Here is a 22,826-nt window from a genome sequence, read left to right as displayed (position 1 = left end):
CTGCTAGCTAACACCTGAGTGTTTAACCTTAGATAAAGTAGAAGAGGTATTTGGTTGCAAATCTCCATTTTGAAAGCGACTTGTGTTTAGCATTTGTTCCCAGGCTCCGTGGAAGTAGCATGCACGGTAAATGAAATTCTCCAGGAGCACACAGCCTAAGGCAAAATGGAGGCTGTAAAGAGAGAAACTTGTGGTTTTAGATCTGTTTGGAGTATTTCATATTTTATAGAAAGCAGAGCCTCTGCTGGACTGCACAAGATCTTGTACGGAATTACTTGGATGTATTATTTACCATTTTTTGTTCTGTTTTGAAGAAAGTACTGCGAGTAAAGCTTTAATTAAACTTATGGGCCTTGACAATGTTTTTATTCCAAAAGGAGTCAGTTGTTATGCATCCGATTGCTTCAAGCTGCACAATATTAATATATGCATTATCATTTGGCTATAGCATTACTCAGTTGTTGTTTTCCACCTAGTGCTGATGGCTTCCGGCTTCCAAAAGACCCACGCGAACCGTGCATCCTGATTGGGCCAGGCACAGGAATCGCCCCGTTCAGAAGCTTCTGGCAACAGCGCCTCTATGATTTGGAAAAGAAAGGTAAAAGGGGACACTTGTCACCAGCTGTTAGGCCTGCATACATACCACCCCTTTAACGGCCACATAAAGCACATGACTTCCCCCCAAAGAATTATGGGAACTGTTTAACCTCCCACAGAGCTGCAGTTCCCAGCATGCTAGCAAATGAGAAACAGGCACACTTCAAGATCCAAGTTTTAGCGTATAAATCCCTAAACAGCTTGGGACCAGGAAACCTGAAAGATCGTCTCATCCTTAATATACTCAGCCAATCACTGTGTTCTGCAGCTATGGGCCTCCTGCATATACTTTCCTTTCAGGAGGCCTGTTACTCACAATGTCAGAATTTGGCTTTTCTTGTGGTGGCACCTACCCTTTGGAACTCATGGCCACTGCATATCAGACGGGCGCCATCTTTGTTGTCTTTTCAGCTAAAGGGGTTTCCCCTTTCCACATGGCTTCCAAAAATCTTTATGCCATCTGCTCTCTGGCTTGGATTTTAACTGAATTTATATATGTGCTGTTTGTTATGTTACAACAGTTTTTGTACATTATTTTATATGCATTATATTGTAAAATCACTTCAGGAGGCCTCATGAGAAGCAATTTACAAATGAAAGCAATAATATTTCCACCCTTAAAAAATAAATAAAAATATTTATTTATTAGATTTGTTTATCGCTTTATCTTTACCCAGGGAAACCCAAAGCCACGTACAACCAGACAGACAGACAAACCCCCCACATAGATACATTAAAACCAAGAGGGGGAGGAATACATTAAGACCATCCCACCTACTTCTAAAAGGCTACAGATGGGTAAATGCCAAAGGCCTGGTTATAGAGAAATATTTTTGTCTGGTGCCTAAAGATGTCTAATGAAGGTGCCAGGTGAGCCTCCCTGGGTAGAATATTCCACAGACAGGGAGCCACCACAGAAAAGGCCAATTTTCGTGTTGCCACCCTCTGGGCTTCTCTTGAAGAAGGCACACAAAGAAGTGCCTCAGATGACGGTCACTGCCTTTCTGTTTCTTTTTTCTTTCCTATCATGTTTCTCGTTTCTTTATTTCCTTCTTATAATGCTTCAGGGATGGGCACTGAATTTTCACCCTGAAACCTCAACTTCTGCTGGCCCTTCCTTGCAAAATAAATAAATGCCTGCCTGCCCCCAAACCCCAAACTTAGAAAGCTAGCATTTCAGGGACTCTAGTTCCTGACACGCTAATTTTCTATGTGTGTGGGGTGCATCTATTGCACAAAGGGCCAGTCACCTCAGTGAGAACTAGGCATCCCAAATAGGCATGAATTAAATTGGGACAGAAGGAGATCTGTTTGCACTCCCCTCCCCACGCTTGAAAACTGATTTGGAGGCTTCTGGTTCTAGGGATCAAAGGGAGGAGCATGATCCTGTTATTCGGCTGCCGACATGCCAGCCTGGATCACCTCTACAAAGACGAAATGGAAGAAATGAAAAGGAAAGGGATCCTCCAGGATGTCTACACAGCTTACTCCAGAGAGCCTGGCTATCCCAAAGTAAGTCTTGCCTTATCTTGAAGGACCCACCTTTAACCAAACATGCATTTCTTAACCTTTTCCATATTTGCATGGCGGTCTTGCTCCTGTTGCGACCCACCTTGGGTCAGGCCACAAACCACTAGAGCAGGCATCCCCAAACTCGGCCCTCCAGACGTTTTGGGACTACAATTCCCATCATCCCTAGCTAACAGGACCAGTGGTCAGGGATGATGGGAACTGTAGTCCCAAAACATCTGGAGGGCTGAGTCTGAAGGGTCCTGCACCAGAGGATCCAGACCCACCAGTTGAAGACCAGTGGTCCAGGACATTTATAACAAATTGAATAACTGACCCTTTTGCACCCCAAAATGGGCCCCAGGTGATGGGAAAGCCTTCCTTCTGCCTGAGACCTTGGAGAGCAGCTGCCAGTCCAAGTAGACAACACTGTGTTAAATGTTGCAGCCCTAATTTAAAACGTCTCTTGAGAGTCCCATGGACTGCAAGAAGATCAAACCTTTCCATTCTGAAGGAAATCAGCCCTGAGTGCTCACTGGAAGGACAGATCCTGAAGCTGAGGCTCCAACACTTTGGCCACCTCATGAGAAGACTCCCTGGAAAAGACCCTGATGTTGGGAAAGATGGAGGGCACAAGGAGAAGGGGACGACAGAGGACGAGATGGTTGGATAGTGTTCTCGAAGCTACCAGCATGAGTTTGACCAAACTGCGGGAGGCATTGGAAGACAGGAGTGCCTGGCGTGCTCTGGTCCATGGGGTCACAAAGAGTCGGACACGACTAAATGACTAAACAACAACAATAACGATGGAGCAGAATAATAACATACGGGTTTGTTCTTCTCGCTCCAGGTTTACGTCCAAGACCTTCTTCTGAAAAAGCTGGAGTCCGACGTGTGCAGGCTCTTGCACAGAGAGGCGGGCCACCTCTACGTCTGTGGGGACGTCCGTATGGCCAGAGACGTCGCTAAGACGTTAAGAGAGATATTTGCCAAGCATCTGGGCTTGACGCAGCAGCAGGCCGAAGATTACTGCTTTCAGCTGAAGGTACGCTGAAAACTTCTTTCTTCATCATCTTTGGCAATCACTCGTAGCCGAGTAAGATTGTCTTTCATGAACACGGTCTTAACAGAAAGTGACTGTGTGGAGGCCAATTCTGGATCCACACGTCCTTCCACAGTGGGGACATAGGTTTCCGGGCAGGAGTTGATCACGGTGTGGGTTTGCCAAGCATGCCTTCCTCTTAGCATGTTTCTCCCTTTCGTCCTGAGTTCGAGTGTCTTCAGAGCCCATGACACCTTTGGTAAAGGCTGTTCTCCACCTGCAGTGCTCACAGGCCAGTGTTTCCCAGTTGTCGGTGTTTATACTCCTTTTTTTAGATTTGCCTTGAGAGAGGCTTCAACCTCTTTGGTTGACCACCAGCATTACACTTTCCATTTTTAAGTTTGGAATAGTGTACACTGGTACCTCGGGTTACATACGCTTCAGGTTACATACACTTCAGGTTACAGACTCCGCTAACCCAGAAATAGTACCTCAGGTTAAGAACTTTGCTTCAGGATGAGAACAGAAATCGGGCTCCGGCGGCGCAGTGGTAGCAGGAGGCCCCATTAGCTAAAGTGGTGCTTCAGGTTAAGAACAGTTTGAGGTTAAGAACGGACCTCCGGAACGAATTAAGTACTTAACCCGAGGTACCACTGTAGTTGTTTTGGGAGACGATAATCAGGCATTCACACAACATGACCAGTCCAACGAAGTTGATGTTGAAGAATCATTGCTTCAGCGCTGGTGATCTTTGCTTCATCCAGTACACTCAGCTTGTATCTCCTGCAGACTGCCAGTATTTTGTCAAAGAGGGGTTCAAGTGCTCAGGCCCTGCTTGTGGGTTTCCCATTGGAGCATCTGGTCGGCCACTGTGAGAACAGGATGCTGGGTTCATGGGCCCCTGATCTGATCCAACAGAACTCTTCTGGTGTTCTTAAGTGTATACCAAAAACATAGTTTAGTGCAATTAAAATAAATCCCTATTTTACCCTGGTGCAACAAATCCACTTTAAAAACAACAATTTTTGTGTGTGTGTGTGATGGGGAAATTGACTGAAAAGTGTGGGACCCTCTCCAGTAAATGTTGTGGCAAATAATACTGATTGCTGGTTTATTTCATTCGTTTTTACAGAGGCAGAAGCGATACCACGAGGACATATTTGGGGCTGTGTTTCCCCACGAGAACCAAAGAGAACTGGAAGAAATGAAACTTGACAGAGACATCAGCAACTGGAGACCTCAACCTCAACTGAAATTTTAGCCATAATTTGCACACTTGTCCACATTTTCCATCGTGGTTGGGGGCAAATTTTGCTTTCTCTCCATACTCTGCCTACGTGGAGGCGATTAGCAAGATTTGTCCCATAAATCTCAGCTTTAACAACAACATCAAAAACGCGAAACACTACATATTTAATTCTATTTATTCTGTAAATTCCTTTTTTAGTTTGTGTATATTTTATCGGAAGCTTAGTCAGTCAGTTCTTTTTTTAAAAAGAGAAAAAAGAGAATATCTATTATTGGACAAAGGTTCTCAGATTTGTGATCTGATTTTACCCTGCATTACATGTTTTAGAAAAGGGAACAAAAAGTAATCTAGATTTTAAAACGAAACAAAAGAAAGCAAGCAGATTAGCAGGCAAAATCAACAGCTCCTACTTAACGAACGAAGTGCATATGGAGGCGGGGCACCAATGAGGCAAAGGACAATGTCATTGGTGCAGCTTGGAGGCAGTCTCATTGGTTGCTCGTCCAGCTGCACCGTAGCCCAGCCCCTCCCAGGAGCCAATCAGCTGGGCTGGGGGTCTCAGGGGGCGGGGCTTGGAACAGGGTCTGTTACCCATAGGTGCTAGGGGTGTGGGGCACCTGGCTCTCAGGGCGCCAGGCCGAGAGTCCAGGGCCCGAGAGTTGAATCCGGGGAAGAGCCCGCCCATTGGTTGGAGCGCTGTGGCGAGCTCGTCTGCTGCGGGTGGCTCTGCGCCGCAAATTTGGGGGCAACTGAGCCAGCGAGATGCTAAGGCGGCCGCCCGGCTCTGCCCTCCAGCGCGCCTGGGACTGGGCAACTGGGGGGGGGCACCGGGCGGATCTTTGCACCCCGGCGCCGCATATGCTTAAGACAGCCCTGTTCATAGAGATCAAGGCCGCTCATCACTTTGCTGTGGTATGAGGCTAGCTGCTGGTTAGACAGGGTTGGGGGGCCACCAATAGTTGGACTGACTTAAGCATTTGGAGATATGTGCCTTTTCCATAGCAAAGCTTTTTCGGGGTTTGCCATTGTCACAGCTTTCTGGAACCACCGGGTAGGAGCCGAACCCTACAATTGTCTGAAACTGTGCAAACTGTAACCAACCCTGGTCACATCTGTACCGTGCATTTAAAGCAGTCTCATACCTCTTTTAACAGCCATGGCTCCCCCCCCCCCAAAAAAGCATCCTGGGAATTGATTAAGGGTGCTGAGAGTTGTTAGGAGAGCTCCTATTCCCCTTCGCAGAGCTACAACCCGCAAGTTAATTTAACAGTCAATCACCCTTCCCAGAGAACTCTGGGAGTTGTAGCTCTGTGTGGGGAATAGAAGTCTTTCAACATCCCTCAGCGCCCTTATCAAACTACAGTTCCCAGGATTCTCAGGGAGGGGAGAAATGACTGTGCTTGAACCCATTTCCTGCCTTGTGAGTGTAATCCTTGCTTCCCCACTCCCTTCTTCAGGGAGTGTTGGACTAGGATACAGGAGCTCAGCGCTTCAGATCCCCTGCACAGCCACCACACGCGGATGACCTTGGCCCAGTCATATTCTCTCAGCCTAGTCTACCTCATAGGGTTGTTCTGAGGATGAAGTGCACCTCTGTAGGAGCAGGATTCTGTCAGAACAAATGGCAAAAGTGCTAAATAAAATCCAAGCACATGGGGGGGGGGGAAGCTTCCTGGATCAGGTCAGCAGCCCACCTCACCCACAGTGGCCAACCAGATGCCATGGAGAAGCCCTGCCCAGGGATAACTGGTGTGAAGAAACTGGTCCCTATCTGCATAGGGGACAGGACCCCCCCCCCAAAAAAAAATTCCCTGCAGCAAGAAAAAGAATCTGGCGCTATGAATTGTTGATGCAACCTTTAATTGACAGCAACAGAATGCAGGTTACCTGTGTGTGCTTGCTAGTTAATTAGTGGTGCTGTTTTAATTTATAAGGGAAATAAACCATTGTTCCTGTTCAGTCGACTCTTGCATACTTGCTAAGCTGGCTCTCCTGAGATATTTGATGCAATGAACCAGCAGGACTGAGTAGCCCAAGGTCACATCAACGCCAAGGAAGGTTAAAGGAGGCATCCAGTATATCTGAAGGAGCATCTCCACCCCCATCGTTCTACCCGGACACTGAGGTCCGGCGCCGAGGACCTTCTGGCGGTTCCCTCACTGTGAGACGTCAAGTTACAGGGAACCAGGCAGAGGGCCTTCTCGGTAGTGGCACCTGCCCTGTGGAACGCCCTCCCACCAGATGTCAAAGAGAAAAACAACTACCAGACTTTTAGAAGACATCTGAAGGCAGCCCTGTTTAGGGAAGCTTTTAATGTTTGATGTATTATGGTATTTTAATTTTTTTTGGAAGCCGCCTAGAGTGGCTGGGAAAGCCCAGCCAGATGGGCGGGGTATAAATAATAAATTATTATTATTATTATTATTATTATTATTATTATTATTATTATATCTTCACCAGTTCCTTAGCTACAGCAGAGTAAAACTGGTAAAGCTGATCAGTGATGCTGTTTAGGACTGTGTACACACACTATACATTTAAAGAGGTAACTACGAACCCTAGTTTGATGCATCCATTACTCAGTTGGAAGGGCAGTGTAAAATACCTGACATATAGATGTGTATTTTAATTTGCTGTGAAGTGTGAGGCATGCCTTTGGCATCAGCCTGCACTTTTGGCATGCTCCGGAGTCAAGAGGACATTGGCCCTACCAGGTCATGCCACTGGGCATGCTCCACATGCAAGACTCCACCCCCAATATTCACAGCCCCTCCCACTCACAGAGAGGGATCCCCTCCCTTAAAGTTAAAGGTAAAGGTACCCCTGCCCGTACGGGCCAGTCTTGCCAGACTCTAGGGTTGTGCGCTCATCTCACTCTAGAGGCCGGGAGCCAGGGCTGTCCGCAGACACTTCCGGGTCACGTGGCCAGCGAGACAAGCTGCATCTGGCAAGCCAGCGCAGCACACGGAACGCCGTTTACCTTCCCGCTGGTAAGCGGTCCCTATTTATCTACTTGCACCCGGAGGTGCTTTCGAACTGCTAGGTTGGCAGGCGCTGGGACCCGACGACGGGAGCGCACCCCGCCGCGGGGATTCGAACCGCCGACCATGCGATCGGCAAGTCCTAGGCGCTGAGGTTTTACCCACAGCGCCACCCGCGTCCCTATATCCCCTCCTTTATAAAGGGTCAATGGTAAAAGACAACTGATAATACAATAATATTAATGATACATCACAAATATGTCACAAAGTAGGGATGCTTGGCATGTAGAAACATGAGCCTATCACCCACAGCTGTCAATAACCCCAGATCCCAACACCTTTTAACTACACTCTTCCCCAAATAACAATAAAGGTATTTACACATTCCCTAGCTGCAAGGCTTTTCTGCGCTTCTCCTTTGAAAGTATCAGGATTCAATCCACCATCCGGGTGGATTTCTGCCTGGAGTATGTGCTGCCCTTGATCGCCACCTGCCTCCTATTGTGAGGCTGAGTTCACACCTTACGGAGGGGCAAGAAGTACTGACCTTATGCTTAAGGGATTATGGAGGCAGGGGGAGCCCTGGATGTCCCTCTTCCAGAGAAGTCATTAGCCGTTGGAGCCAAGGAAATTGGCCAAACCGTTGAATTTCGGTCATTATGTGTGAAGTTTCTATAGTTTTCTATATCGCATAGTCCAGTGGTGTCCAAACTTTTTTCAAAGAGGGCCAGATTTGATGAAATGAAGGGCCATGAGGGCCGACCAAAGGGCCAACCAAAGTTGTTATTCTTTTTTTAGGACTGAAGTTTTGAGCTTTTTTCAGGGTTGAAGTTGTTGAGCCTTTTTTAAGATTGAAGTTGTTCAGGTTTTTTTAGGATTTTACCCCAGGAAATAAACTGCCACAGGGGCCAGATTAAACCGACCAGCGGGCCGGATTAAGCCCCTGAAATGGACTTTGGACATGCCTGGCATAGTCAGAGGAAACTGTGTGATACAGTGGTACCTTGGGTTAAGTACTTAATTCATTCTGGAGGTCCGTACTTAACCTGAAACTGTTCTTAACCTGAAGCACCACTTTAGCTAATGAGGCCTCCTGCTGCCGCCGTGCAGCCGGAGCACGATTTCTGTTCTCATCCTGAAGCAAAGTTCTTAACCTGAAGCACTATTTCTGGGTTAGCGGAGTCTGTAACCTGAAGCTTCTGTAACCTGAAGCATATGTAACCCGAGGTACCACTGTACATGGTATCTGCTTTTTGCTGCAGTTTTATAGACTGCTTTTCTCAGCTTCTTTGCTGTTATGCATGTATGGTGCTTATGTAAACAGTCGTTGTCCTGGCCTTAGTTTGAGGCTGTGGTGGGGACTTGGGATTTTTGGGGACTCGTTTAACTGCCCCATCCTCCATCCATGGTTTTAACACTTCCAAGGGCAGGGGATATTTGATAGCAGAGCACATTCTGTCATGCCCTTCTCCCCACCTGAAATGCTGCACAATCCCCGAAGGACAGCCCACGTGCCTTTTTCTGAAAGCGTATGTTGGCTCCAATTTGAGGCCTCGGGTTGTGCAGCTTTAACCTGTGCTTTTGGGGGTTGGTGGTGGATGTGATCTGGCACGCTGGTGTATTATTTGTCTAGCTGGCTTCTTACAATAAACACCACATACTTTTTGGAGGAAAAGGTGGGATATAAATGAAATAAAGGAGCTCTTCTGCTGACCTGCTTAAGAGAGCTGGAGGTGCCAGCCAGATGGAGATGTCAGCCGTCAGCCTGGCACCCAGAGATCTCCTCGTGGTTGTAGCTGGCGAATGCGCCTGGCAAATGTCTAACATTGCCCAGGACTCTACCACCTCCACCTGCTGCATGTCTAAACCAGGCCTGTACATGTTGGGAGTGAGACCCAGGCGAACACTTGTCCAGGATGATTTCGCTAATAGCTTCACTGCGCCCCAGGAGAAACTGGGAGTTTGGTGGCTCAGGGAAAGATATTGACAGGCAAAAATGGACTAGGTGTGCCACTGAGGAGTAGCCACCAGATGGCACCAGCAGCTCACAAAAAGCACAAGAAGTTGGCACTTTTTTAACCCTGGTGTTGGTTTCACAGGGGAAAGGCAAATCCGTCAATCTAAGGTACCAATTTTTGCCAATTTTAAATTCAGTTGTCTGCATTTCCACAGCAATCTATCACACCCATCAGGCTTTCTGTGCGAATTTCTCCTAACAAACTCAATTAAGGCACATTTTCTACAAGTGACTTTCCATAATATAATGTGCTTTTGTATGTTATGTTCACAGATTTCTGCATTTTAACGCAGACATTCCCCTATGCTTTTGGTGGGCGAACTGCATTGCAAAATTCGGAGAAGTGCAATTTTCAAAGGATTGCAGTGTTTTGGTTCACATTCTGGGCTGGAGGCACGTGAATTATGCAGTCCCCCATTGAAATGCAAACAAAATCCCATTTCCCCCTCCTCTCCAGGTTTTGCTCCACCAAAGCACAACCCCAAAGGATAAGCTCAGAAAGTTTATTTGAATCTACATTCCAATGTCTATAGCTTGATCTACTTATTGTGTGTGGTGGTGGGGCATTTATTAATTAAATCTATATCTTGCCCTTTGCCCCAAATCAAACACTTCTTTGAGATAAACTGGTAGGGCGGTAGGCAGGGAGCCCAACAGTAGGTGGCGCCAGTAGCAAAGACAGGCAGAGCCAACTGATTCGAGTTTTGTCCCCATCCTCTTCCCTGCTGCTTTGTACAAAGGTTGCTCTTTCTCTTAACTGCCTGAACCATCACTACCTGCATGTGTCCTGGCAGTCTTATAAGCTGCCTCGGAAGAGCAGGCTACAGAATGCCTTAAGCACACAAATAAAAAGCCTCAAATGAATCCAAATTCTGGAGAGGATTCAGAACGTTTTGAAAATGGGGCACCAAATCCAACATCGCGACCGGGGCATTCAAACAGTTTGCAATCTCTCTCCTGGTTTGTGTCCGCAAGAGGAAAACCTCTCCTTCCCTGTGCCTCTTTGTTCATAAATTAGAGCAGGGATTTCTGTCTTTGATGCTAACTTTTGTCCCCACCCCCTCACCCATGGGCTCAGGTAACACCACCCTCCACCCCTGGGATATACTGCAACGTATTGTTGCAGAGACCCACTCGTTAATCATCTGTGATGAGGTAAAGGGAAAGGACCCCTGACAGTTAAGTCCAGTCATGGACGACTCTGAGGTTGCAGCGTTCAAATTTGGTAATCATTTCCTGTGCAGGATGCTATGGAGAATGCATTTTCATTACCACCACACAAATAATATACTAGCATGCATGGTTTCAGGTGTTGGCTGGTGAATTTTTGTGTATGCAAGCATCTGTTAAAATGCAAGAACAATCCAAGATGAAATGCTTGAGCAAAAACAAAAGAAAATAATTTGGACAAAATGAGTAAGAACAAATAGATATTACATGCCTTCTAAACTGCTGTGTGGCTAACCAATAAAAAGGTAAAGGTACCCCAACAGTTAGGTCCAGTCACAGACAACTCTGGGGTTGTGGCGCTCATCTCGCTCTATAGACCGAGGGAACCGACGTTTGTCCACAGACAGTTTTTCTGGGTCATGTGGCCAGCATGATAAAGCCGCTTCTGGCAAACTAGAGCAGCGCACGGAAACACCGTTTACCTTCCCGCCGGAGCGGTACCTATTTATCTACTTGCACTTTGACATGCTTTTGAACTGCTAGGTTGGCAGCAGCAGGGACCAAGCAACGGGAGCTCACTCCATCGTGGGGATTCAAACCGCCTATCTTCTGATCAGCGAGCCCAAGGGGCTCAGTGGTTTAGAACACAGCACCGCTCGTGGAAGAATGTAACTTACCGGCTTCTTATTGCTGCTCCGTAAGCATTTTGTATAAACATCCCAAAGTGTTCATGTGGCCTCAGGCTATCTTATTTGCAGCAGTGATTCATACAGATGGCAAACATGATTAATATTACTAAGCACCTTCTCTCAGGCATGCATTTTGGCTCTTGCCTGCTCATCTAAATGCTGGAACAGCCTAGAGGTCTGTCCAATCTAGTCCTGCGTCCAGTTTTCAACAATGGGTCAAAGCAGAAGATTCTGGGATGCCCCGAAGCAGGGCAGGAAGGCCATAGCCGTATTCTGTGTGTCCCCAGACCACTGGCATTTGGAAGGACACTGCCCCTAAACATGGATGTTCCATTTAGCTAGCAACCGCTGACAGACGTCTCCGAGAGTCTGCCTAATCCCCCTTAAAGCCAACAAACTAGGCTTGCCATAAGTCAGGAAAATTTCTGACATGTTTTCCTATTTTTCAGGTGTAAAAAAATTGGTGCAGGAACTTTTTCACATCTGCTGCACCACACCTTCAATGTGTTAAACAGGAAAGGATTTTTCAAGTCCCATGAGCAATCTTGGAGAAATAGGTAAAGAGAGCCATGCCCTTGATTCTGGGTTGTCCAACTCTATCACAAATCCACTTTAAAAAGGGTCAGCTCAGCCTATCAAAGGCTTTGTAGACAACCAGCAAGGCTACTGCTTGAAGATGACCATTGTTTTTGCTAAATTGTGTAACACAGAGCTTTCCAAACTTTCCAAACAAAGGCTAATTGGGCAGTAGGATTACACTAAATCAGGTTTCTCCATTTTGGGGAGCACTGTTATTCCCATCTAGGATTTCATTAAATAGTGCCATTAAGTGTGTACATCACACATTGCTGAATTGTTTGTGGAACACCCTGTAAGCCAGTCAATGCCCAGTGCCTTATAGCCTTTTAGATTTTTAATGGCTCTTTGCACCTCTTCCAGCTCAATGGGTTTATTTAGAACCTGTTTATGAGCCTCATAAAAGTTGTGGTAAGTGGTTTATTTAAATAGTCATTAATTGCACCAGGGAGAGAGGGGGGTTGAAGTGTACAAAGTTGAATACATGTAACATGCACTTCTTTTCTTTGTACTATAAGTGCCCATTATGTCCTTGAGAAGCAGAGCTCTTCTGTTATTGACTCTCTGCTTGATACGGTTTGCCAGCAGTTTGGAGTTTTTCTTTTAAAGCAGCAAAACTTTAAATGCCGGTTTTCCTTGTACAAGCTTGATGAGTCACTGCAGGGTGTTCTGTTTACAGTTCACAAGAGTTTCCACTGAACCACTGGAATGGCTCTGAAAGTGATAGAAGAGTGTTTTCCCTAACCTGCTGGCTCTCTAAGCCATGGGTAGGCAAACTAAGGCCCGGGGGCTGGATCCGGCCCAATTGCCTTCTCAATCCAGCCCACGGACAGTCTGGGAATCAGCGTGTTTTTACATGAGTAGAATGTGTCCTTTTATTTAAAATGCATCTCTGGGTTATTTGTGGGGCATAGGAGTTCATTCTTTCTTTCTTTTTCAAAATATAGTCCGGCCCCCCACAAGGTCTGAGGGACAGTGGACAGGCCCCCTGCTGAAAAAGTTTGCTGACCCCTGCTCTAAGCAATCATGAACCCAAGAAAGTTCAGTGGACAGGAAAGAGGAGTCCAACAACATTGGAGGGGGCATAAAAAATGGGCTGTTTGACAGTGAAACAGGTCACCTTGGAAAGTAGTGAGACCTCGTTACAGGATTTTAAGCAAAGCCCAAGTAGCCACCAAAAAAAGATGCTGCAGTAGCAGATTTGAGGTTGTACAAGATGACCCTTGAGGACATTTCTTTTTTACTTTCAAAACCAGAATAGATAACAGGCGGACAATTTTTTTTAAAAAAAAACACACACATACACAACCACACAACTTCAGGTGTTTCATCCAGAGCAAAGTTTTATTCACTTAAAAGAACTCTAAAATATCCAGAATTTCATTAGCATAGAATGTACTTCTTTTCTTTCTCTCTCTCTCTCTTTTTAAACAGTTGCACAGACTAAACTCAGAGTTCTCCGTTAATACTAACCATTTCTTTTAAAATTAAATTAATAGCCATTCTGGAAGACCAAGCTCAAGTTGATAGAAAATATATTTATATATTTATATATATATTTATAATATATTTACTGTACAAAGTTTACAATACATTTGAAAAGGGGGAGAAAAAAACCCCAAACACACATCCATTTTCACCAATATTACAGACTTCATTTTACATACACCGTCAAAGTTGCGGTTGAGGAGGGGGGGACCCTTAATGTGCAGCTGCGGTTCACCAAAAAAAAGAAAAAGAAAGAAAAAGATACGGCCTCACAGTGCTAATTCACTCGCTTACAATCACCACAAAAAGGAAAACCCACAAATAATTAGGAACGAACTGGGGAAGAGATCCCTTCCTCCCACCCCCGTCCAATGCTCCTGCGGCAATGATGTACAATGCAATTCCTTCTGTTTTCTCTTAAAAGTAAGTCTCATCAAATTCAACTGGGCTTACTCTAGGTAAGTGGGCAAATTACAGCCACAGCTGAAAGGACTCCATTCATTCCCTGCCACCACCCTGCCTTCCGCCTGGGTTTAGTGGAGTGACTCTGGATTTACAGCAATGTAAACAGTGTCGGGTCATGCCTTTCGCTCGCCCTGCTTCGCTCCCCAAGGATTTGAGCCTGGCTCCAACGTATCCTTGAACACTGGCAATGCAACGTGCTTGTCTGAATGGAGGACAGAAAGGGGTGTGTCAGCATGCTGAAATTAGCCTACTGCGCAATCATTGGTTCGCCCACATTTGCCTCTGGCCCCGCCCACTGTTGGCATGCGGCCCTCAGAAAGTTGTAAAGGAGGAAATGTGGCCCTCAGTTAGAAAACGATCACACGTTTTAAAGCTTAAATCGCTGTAGGGGGAAAGGGTTAGGCCAGATTTATGGAGAATAGAGCTATGAATGTGACAGTCTCTCTTTCTCTCTTGAGGGATGGCTGATCTTTGGGCAACCAGATGTTGCTGAACTCCAGACTGAAATCATCTCTACTGGCCATGCTGGCTGGAGCAAATAGGAGCTGGGGTCCAGCGACACCTGCAAGGCCACAGGCTAGTCACCCCTAGTTAGGCAAGTACATTCCCAGATGCTGGGAATAAAGAGAGATATTCCCATCATGCCCTGCTCTTGGGCACTCAGGGTGATGTTTGATGCATGTTGAATTGCTACCTCTTCCTTTGCAGTTTTATTAATTTCAGGTGTGCCAGACTGAGAATGATCCTCAACTGAGAATGCAATGCTGGGAGGGGGTTCACAGTTCCCCAGAGCAACAGGAATTAAAATAATTTAGTAAGAATCCTTAGGGTAAGACTTCCCGTTGGTGGCAAGTGTTTGAACCCCAGGCAAGTTGAAACCAACTCTATGAGTGGATCTCTCTTCATTAGAAAAGGTAACCAAAGGAGTGCACTGTATTAGAATCCAAGGACCTGGTGCACCGAGGGGTACATAGCATTAACTATACAGAGGAAAAGTACTGATAAAGCAGCCAAAATTGGGCCAGTCAGTTGCACTGCGGATATTACGTGGCTTACACGAAACAACTTGCACTTTCCGCCAGAACTGCAGCTTTCAGTGTTCGACCTGTGTCTGTACCACATCCGTCTGTTGTGGTGGTTGAATGCTCATTCACACCACGCACACAAAAATCCCTGCTCATAAAAAAACTGAACATGGCAAGCTTAGAACTCTTTCCCCCTGAAATGCTAACTTTCTATGTGCAGAGAATGTGTACAGAGCAACATTAAAGGACGCAAGCCCTTATCCCACATCACAGTGTGGTACAATCCAGACACTCCAGATGAGAACTAGGCCCAAACGCTGAGGCTTTTCCTTTAGAGGCGCACGAGATTCCCTGAACCACATCTTTCGTTAAAGGGAGGAAGAGTTCAGAAGGACGGTTAACGCAACAAAGCCAATATTGCTTCCACGGGTTAAGCCCCTCTGGCCCTCTCTGAACTATACAATGAAGTAATATCATATCACTTTAAACCACCACAGCTTCCCTCAAAGAAATCTAGGAGCTGTAGTGTGTTAAGGGTTCTGAGAGCTGTTAGGAGACCCCTATTCCTCTCACAGAGCTACTATTTCCAGAGTTTCCAGGGAAGAAGGATGGGAACTGTAGCTGTGTGAGGGGGAAATGGGTCTCCTATCAACTCTCAGCACCCTAAACCAACTACAGTTCCCAGAATTCTTTGGGGGAAGCCACAACTGCGTAAATGTATTGGGCAGGTGTGGCCTTTTCACTGCATCGCAATAACCAGAAACACCTCTTCTTTCTCCTCCCCCCTCAAAAAAAGGTACTTCTCTAAAGTACTTTCAGTGTCAAGGTAGCACATTTAAGCTCTCTTCCAATAAGATGTTCTGCCTTCAGTCTGTCTTCTTCAAAAAGGCAAAAACTGTTCTATCGCACAGAAATAGGCTTCCGTCTCCAACACTTGGGAGTGCGGTCAACGGTTCAGGATGAACCCCAAACAAGTCATCACCACACAGAAAAAGCCTCAAAAGAGCTCCCCCCCCCCTTCTTCAGTCTTCTAAGAAAATGGCAGGACTGGTGGACCACCAAGACAAACAACTGCCTTGTGAGATTTCTTTACCCTGCCACAAAGGACCTATTGGACAGTGCTTGTGCCACCAACCCTGAAGACTAACCCACTACCATACCTTGGCCTACATATTTTGGAAATTGCTCTTAATAATAATAATAAAGGCTGAGCACTTATTGGAGCCATTAGTGAGGATTCTTCTTGGGTAGACCCTGCTTTTTTGGAAGAGGGCAACAGCAGCATTAATAAATTACCACTTTTAAGTCCTCAAAAACTTTTGAGATTTCCCTCAGCAGACAGACATAACTCGGTCCTGTTCCCCACACAGTCTCTAGCAACTCTCTTTATCCTTCCTCATCTGGGATCCTTTGGAAGGAGCGGAATGAGAAACTGTGTCTCATTTACACCAGGTGTACACAGGCCCTCCAGGTTTTGCTGGACTACAACTCCCATCACTCCTGTCTGTTGGGCTTCTGATGGGAGCTGTAGTTCAGAAACATCTGGAGTGCTGAGGGCTCCCCACATCCAGCTTACACAAAGCATCAGAGGATCACTGGAACAAGTGCCCTCTCTCCGCCCCCCACAAAAAAATCTGACCATAACCCCCTTGTACACACCAGAAACCCAAAAAACATGGAGTTCCACAGAATGACCAGCTCTGCCTCAAAGGGTTAGAAATAGTGGTTATTGGGGAGACACAAGTAGCTGTTCAGAAAGTGACAGCTCCCTAAAGAAAAAAGTCCTATTCAGTTCCCTTCTAGTGTCTCCAGCTCTTTAGATACCACCTACATACCTCCAAAAAAAACCCCAAACCTTTCCCCAAAACCATGAGGTAGGAAGCTTGCTGTAAAAAATGATCACCTACTACCCTCTATGCCAGGGGAGCAGAGGGGGACACACGACTCTTGTCCAGCAGGCCAGATTCAAAACCACCGACCCCTTCATGGGGCAGTTTCAATAGGTCCACCCACCTGCCAATCACCCGATGCCATTATATTTCTGGAGAATCCACGCCTACTGGAAAGCAAACAGGTTTTGACGCTGCATTTAAACAGCGTTGAATGCAACAAACATTTCACACTTGAAGATCCCCCAGAAATATATAGCATCTATCCCACTTTGCTTCAGCAGCCTCTAAGCTTATTTTTTAAAACAAAAACAATCGGATTGTCTACACAAATTTAAACCACTTCCAAACTCTGCCTCTGCTATTCATTCTCAAATTAGGCTAGGAAAGTGTATTTCTCAAAAGGGAATGTGGGATTTCCTTCCTCACACCTTCACAAAAACAACGGTTCCTAGAATTCTCTGGGAGCAAGCTGAGGCGGCTGAACCAGTTCCAAACCAGTTCACACTTTGCATGTATACATGCCCCAAGGGTGTGTGTGCAAACTTCATTTTGAACAGATCGAACATTTCCACAGGGCGAAACAGAAAACCTTCGCTGCTTCACAGATGAAACCAAGATTCATAGTCAGGTTGTTTTTAACAGTGCCAGTTGAACATTTAGGGAGAGGGGAAATGGGTTGTTGTTTTTTAAGATTAAAAAACCTTTTATCACATTTATTATCAACCATGAAAAATATAATTCACACAAGGGGAAGACAACAACAGTCCATCAGAATGTAAACATTTTTAAAGTAAAGAAGATGCTGACTCGAGATGTCAGAAGCAAAAGTAACGAAAGTCAAAATGAAATCTCGTTGGGGGCCTGGGAGGGGAGCACATCTCCCCATGGCCCTTCAATTATTTGCGAAACTTTGCAGAGGACTCCGATGATCACTTCCAGGTGTTTGAGTGACACAGATATATATATATTTTTCCGGGGGGTGGAAATGAAGAGAACACCATGAACACACAACAAGCTATATCTTTTGATTACTGGATTCCAAATCTCCCAAGGCAAATCGCTCGAACCGGATGGCAACTTTGCTACTGTTAATGCTGAAGAGGAAGGTGGAGGGTAAAGGGAGGGTGGGGAAAAAAGGGAAATTAAGCAGTTTCACTTTGAGACCTTGTACAAAAACAACATGTGCTGATGATGAGCTAATTGGTTCCATGTACTAACACAAGAGCAAAACACCGAAGTGGTCTGGGAGGAAAACAGCAGAAACTGTACAACTTAAGGAAGCCTGTTGGGGAGAAGATTTTTTTGGGGGGGGGGGCACCTCACCTATGACATTCTGCTGATATGGAAATATATCTCATTGGAGAGGAGCACGACCTGTTTTACAGACAAACACGCAGCGTCACTTGCAAAGTGTTTCTCTTGCTGCGCCATGTTGCTCAGGAAAAGTCTACATGCACCAAGTTTCTGACTCAGTCTGTGAGCAGGAAAAGTAACATATTTTGGGGCTGGCTCAAGACACATTGCCACCAAATTTGGCCTCCCTGAATTGCTCCCCCTCCACACTAGTTTACTTGGACACAAACCCGAAGGAAGCTCCCCTGCCCTCCAGATGTTGCTGTACTCTCGTCTCCCATCACTGCAGCAAGCTCAGGATAAGGGGGGGGGTGTAGTTCAGCAACATCTTAGGGTCTGCTAGTTCCCTACCCAGGTCCAATGAAAATCTGTAAAGCACTGAAGATTGGACAAGATCCCCCACCCTACTTGTCCCTTTCGGACCACCCTCCCTGAGGAGGAAAGCAGAAAGTTCGCTGGCTCTGCTACTACAAAGCTGGGGGCCATACTCTCCTGTCTAGAAAAGGACTAGCAGGGGAATTTCCTCTGCCAAATCATAGAATTATAGAGTTGGAAGGGACCCAAGAGTCATCTAGTCCAACAATGCAGGAATCTCAGCTAAAGCGTCCATGACAGATGGCCATGCAACCTCTGCTTGAAAACCTCCAAGGAAGGAGAGTCCACAGCCTCCTGCGGCAGGAAGTCAACTGAACCAGGCTCACCTCCAAATCCAGGGAGAAAAGTTCAGCCATGGCCTCCTGAGAAGGAGAACTCACTCAAAAGGGGTTTGGGCGGGGGGGCTGGAGAGCAAGGATGTATAGATTTCAAAACGAGGCTGAGATTCAGTTTGCCTCTTGTTTCCCAAAGTGCAAATTAGGTAGGTTTGCTTGCAAGTGAAAATGGAATCAAATTTCAAAGTGGATCACCGACTTTTTTGCCCCTGAGCTCATCTCTGGGGAGGAAAAATGTCATGGGTGAGATGCCCCTCTGAATTTTGCTCTTAAGTCAGATTTCCCACTGCTACACCTTGAAGGGACAAGCAAGAAGCAGAAACACAAGCAAAAGCATGCCCCACAATGCTGGTCCCTGTTGAAAGCTGCCTCAAACACACAAATGGGATTAGAATTTTTTTTTAACGAACTAGGAGCTACTGCACTGACATTAATTTAGTCAGTTAAGTTGGTCATAGTTAAAAACTGCCCGCAGAAGATTAACCAGGCAGCGGGTTGTTGTTTTTATTTAAGTCCTTATTTATTTTTAATTATTTTTTAATACAAATAACTTGTTAAAAACTGCCTTCTCTCAGAAAAGCCAGAAAGGCGAGAGGCAGATCGAAATGATAAATAAACAGGAAGATAAACAGTTACAGGCTTCAAGACGGCTAGCTTTGCTCCTGCGTGAATTTACACAGATTTAACCGATTAAACAATTAACGGATTGAAAACGCTCTTGTTTTTAACCCATCTCTCGTGGGGAGGGAGGGGGAAATATGCACATCAAGAATTATCCCAACTAAAGCTGTAACTTAACAGACTTGAGAGCAGTTTGCAAATCTGCTGCTGCTGGCTAGCCCCAAAAATGCACAGATGGATTTATTAATTTCCTTAAAGCCCCTCTCACCCCACCAAAAAGGAGAAGCACGCAACACTGCTTGGTTGGTTTGGGTGTTTGCTGAAAAACTTGCTTGAGATGCTGGTTGGTAAAAGTTCAGAGAAATAACCGCTGGGGGCAAATCTATAGAGGAAGGAGGAGAATGCCGGGACAGGAAGAGGCGAGGTGACAAGTGCTGCAGCCGCTGAAAACGCTTCGGAAGAAGGGTTAATCTGGAACAGGTGTTAGTAGAACGCCACAGTTCTTGCAGACAGGAATGGTTATTTCGAGTTACAGCAGCCCACACCAAGAGAAGAGGCGGGGAAAAGGAATTCGTAGAAGCAGCAGGGGCATCCAAGGATTAAAAACCGGCAGCATGTGTGGTTTTGTGTGTGTGCTTGCGTGCACACATTTAGAGCAGTTGTCCAAGTTGCTGAGTGGGTTAGGAGACAAGGAAGCATGCAAGGCAGAACCCAACTATTGCATCAGTAGCTACATCCTATAAGGAAGGAGGTGAAAGGCAAAGGGAGAAAGACAAGAGAAGGAGCATTAGTTCACCGTTAAAAACTCAGCCATACAGCAGAGCTAGCTTTGAAGGGCTCTGCGGTACAGGATCTGCTTCGCACCCGGGTAGGGCTGGGAATGTCCCCTGCGTGAGACCCTTGAGAGCTGCCAGCCAGTGCAGAAAACGCTGAGCAAGATGGACTCAGGCTCTGACTCAGTATAAGCCGGCTTCCTGTGATCCCAGCACACAGCAGAATGATGCTTGTACAGTGGTGCCCCGCAAGACGAATGCCTCGCAAGACGGAAAACCCGCTAGACGAAAGGGTTTTCCGTTTTTGAGTTGCTTCGCAGGACGAATTTCCCTATGGGCTTGCTTCGCAAGACGAAAATGTCTTGCGAGTCTTGAGATTTTTTTTTCGCTTTTCCCCCCCTTTATCTAAGCCGCTAAGCCTTTAATAGCCTTTTAGCAGCTAAGCCGCTAAGCCGCTAAGCCTTTAATAGCCGCTAAACCGCTAATAGCGCTAATCCGCTAATAGGGTTGCTTCGCAAGACGAAAAAACCGCTAGACGAAGACACTCGCGGAACGGATTAATTTCGTCTTGCGAGGCACCACTGTATCTTTAAGCAGAGATTGGAACAGCGCGTTTACTGTCGGGAGCCTTAATTCTTTCCCCCCATTTCTCTGTAGATAGTCTGGTTGGGGGCAGGGGAGGTGTAGCTGTTTGAAAGCAAGACCTTTGTGCCTAGGTGTGTGCTGAATTACCACACACATATATGCCCCTCTGAACCCACAAGTGAACTCAGGAGGGGCAGCTGGTAACCTAACAAAGAGTCTATCTCGCAGAGGGAGCGAGAAGTTAGGACCTAGGGGATCTTAGCCATTCTCCTTAGCAGTGGGCAGGACTCTGGCCGTGTACACACCATAGATTTAAAGCAAGTGACTTCCCCCAAAGAATCCTGGGACCTGTCATTTGCCCCTCAGAGAACTATGATTCCCAGCACCCTTAACAAACTACAGTTCCCAGAATTATTTGTGGGAAGTTGTGCACTTTACATTTATGTCACGTGTGCAGCCATGCCAAGGGAGATCAGTTCAAACACAGTAAACCATGGCTTGCAGAGGGAGCCAAAATGGCACCCTCTAAAAAAGTTGGACTACATTTCCCATCAGCCCCAGCCAGCAGGGGCAAAGGCCAGATGCGATGGGAATTGGAGTTCAACAATTTTTGGAGGCCGCCTTGTTAGCGCTCCCTGCAAACCATGGTTTACCATGTACAAGCTGTACCATGTACAACTTTGTGACGCACCGGTGGGCACACTAAAGACACATGGGCCTGGCAGTGTTAGTGTGTTAAATGCAGATATGCATGAACCTACAGAAGCTTTCACCCCGTTGCAAATATTGGGTCCCCAACCAGCATAATCAACTGCGATTTCCAGAAGCAGCTTAGAGGCAAGCGGACACAGGGCAATACGTACTCGGCTGATTTCCAGAAATGTCCCGGATGAGAGAGCCTCCGGTTGAGTTTTGGCAGTTTTTCAAGCATTTCCATCAAGAGAGTGAAGCTGGGACGCTCACCAACGTCGAAAGACCAACACGCAGAGAGAATTTCCTAAAAAGACAGCATTGCATTTTTAACAGGCAGCTGTGTTACTGACTTCAGCTTGAAAGGGCATTTGGAAAGGCTAGGCATGTTTTTGAAAAGCAGCTTTCATGGGTTGTTATAACAAGGAAGGTGCAAGGAGTTTTAAGCTTCAATCCTGGCTCCAGAGTTACAGAAGCAATTGAGTTTCCCTTCAACGAGCTACCATTTCCCAGAGTAGTTTAACAATCCAGCCACCTTCCCAGGGAATTCTGGGAACTGTGACTGGAATGGGAGTCTCCTAGCAACTCTCAGCACACTTAACTACAGCTCCCAGGATCCTTTGGGGTTGCTTTCATGGGTTGTTGTGATAGGGGAGTACCTTTTAGCTACCATCTCGGCTTCTGGAGCAACGAGATTGCGGGTGCCTAAGCTGTTCCCAGCTACTTTAGGCTTGGTCCTGCACAGGGATGCAGTCAGAAGACAGGTGTGTAGCAGGTGTGGGAAACCTATAGCCCTCCAGTTGTTTGGGAAGGACCATAGCTTAGTGACAGAGCACCCAGGTTCAATCCTGCCTGAAACTCTGGAGAGCCAATGAATTATAGCCATGGTAGACAATATCAACTCAGATGGGCCAATAGTCTGACTCGGTATAAGGCAGTTTCCTGTGTTGTTGAACTACAACTCCCATCATCCCACACCACCGGACCAAGACATTTTGGGGACTGAAGCAAAGGACAAGATGGTGCTTCTCCCACAATGGAGGCTGGATAGCATCCTCCAGCACATGGCGGGCTAGCTAAGGAGACATGAGGCAGGCCTGTCCTCTGAACACAGCACCGCTATCCCCCTTTCCAGCATCTGAGATCCTGTCACTCTGCCTAACGCTTGGGCCGGCCCCGGGCGGTTGATGTACTAAGCACAGCTGCCAATGGAAGAATCCCCTGTCCACTTACTCCAACTTCTTTCCCCAAGCTGCTTGTGGAGAGGACTTGCTTCATGCCTTCGCCACTCCCAATCTGCCAGATCAACGCCTCAGCTGGCTGGCTCTTAAAGGGCCACTCTCTGGCTTGGAGCTCATACCACACGGTCCTGAGAGGCAAAGAGAGGTTTTGAA

At 46.4% G+C, this 22,826-nt stretch overlaps 2 protein-coding genes across 2 annotated transcripts in view; one reads left to right on the top strand and one right to left on the bottom strand.

Moving 5' to 3' along the window:
* Nucleotides 1-4,615, top strand: part of NOS2 (nitric oxide synthase 2) — a 35,783-nt gene extending 31,168 nt beyond the window's left edge. Inside the window, exons 24-27 of the mRNA XM_080983312.1 lie at nucleotides 477-598; nucleotides 1,961-2,109; nucleotides 2,957-3,151; nucleotides 4,281-4,615. Coding sequence (XP_080839438.1) covers nucleotides 477-598; nucleotides 1,961-2,109; nucleotides 2,957-3,151; nucleotides 4,281-4,409 — 595 coding nt within the window. The 3' untranslated portion in view covers nucleotides 4,410-4,615. The remainder of the gene's footprint in view (nucleotides 1-476; nucleotides 599-1,960; nucleotides 2,110-2,956; nucleotides 3,152-4,280) is intronic.
* Nucleotides 4,616-13,155: 8,540 nt separating this feature from the next.
* LOC308464133 (kinase suppressor of Ras 1-like) overlaps nucleotides 13,156-22,826 on the bottom strand; it is a 120,922-nt gene continuing 111,251 nt past the window's right edge. The window contains 3 exon segments of the mRNA XM_080983314.1: nucleotides 13,156-17,794; nucleotides 21,606-21,739; nucleotides 22,666-22,801. Of these exon segments, the coding sequence (XP_080839440.1) occupies nucleotides 17,716-17,794; nucleotides 21,606-21,739; nucleotides 22,666-22,801 (349 nt within the window). The 3' untranslated portion in view covers nucleotides 13,156-17,715.

The sequence above is a fragment of the Podarcis pityusensis genome (assembly GCF_964106645.2).
Source record: "Podarcis pityusensis genome assembly, chromosome: 15".
NCBI classification, from domain to species: domain Eukaryota; kingdom Metazoa; phylum Chordata; class Lepidosauria; order Squamata; family Lacertidae; genus Podarcis; species Podarcis pityusensis.
Note: the sequence above shows the minus strand (reverse complement) of the source record. Positions and strands in the feature narration are given on the sequence as shown.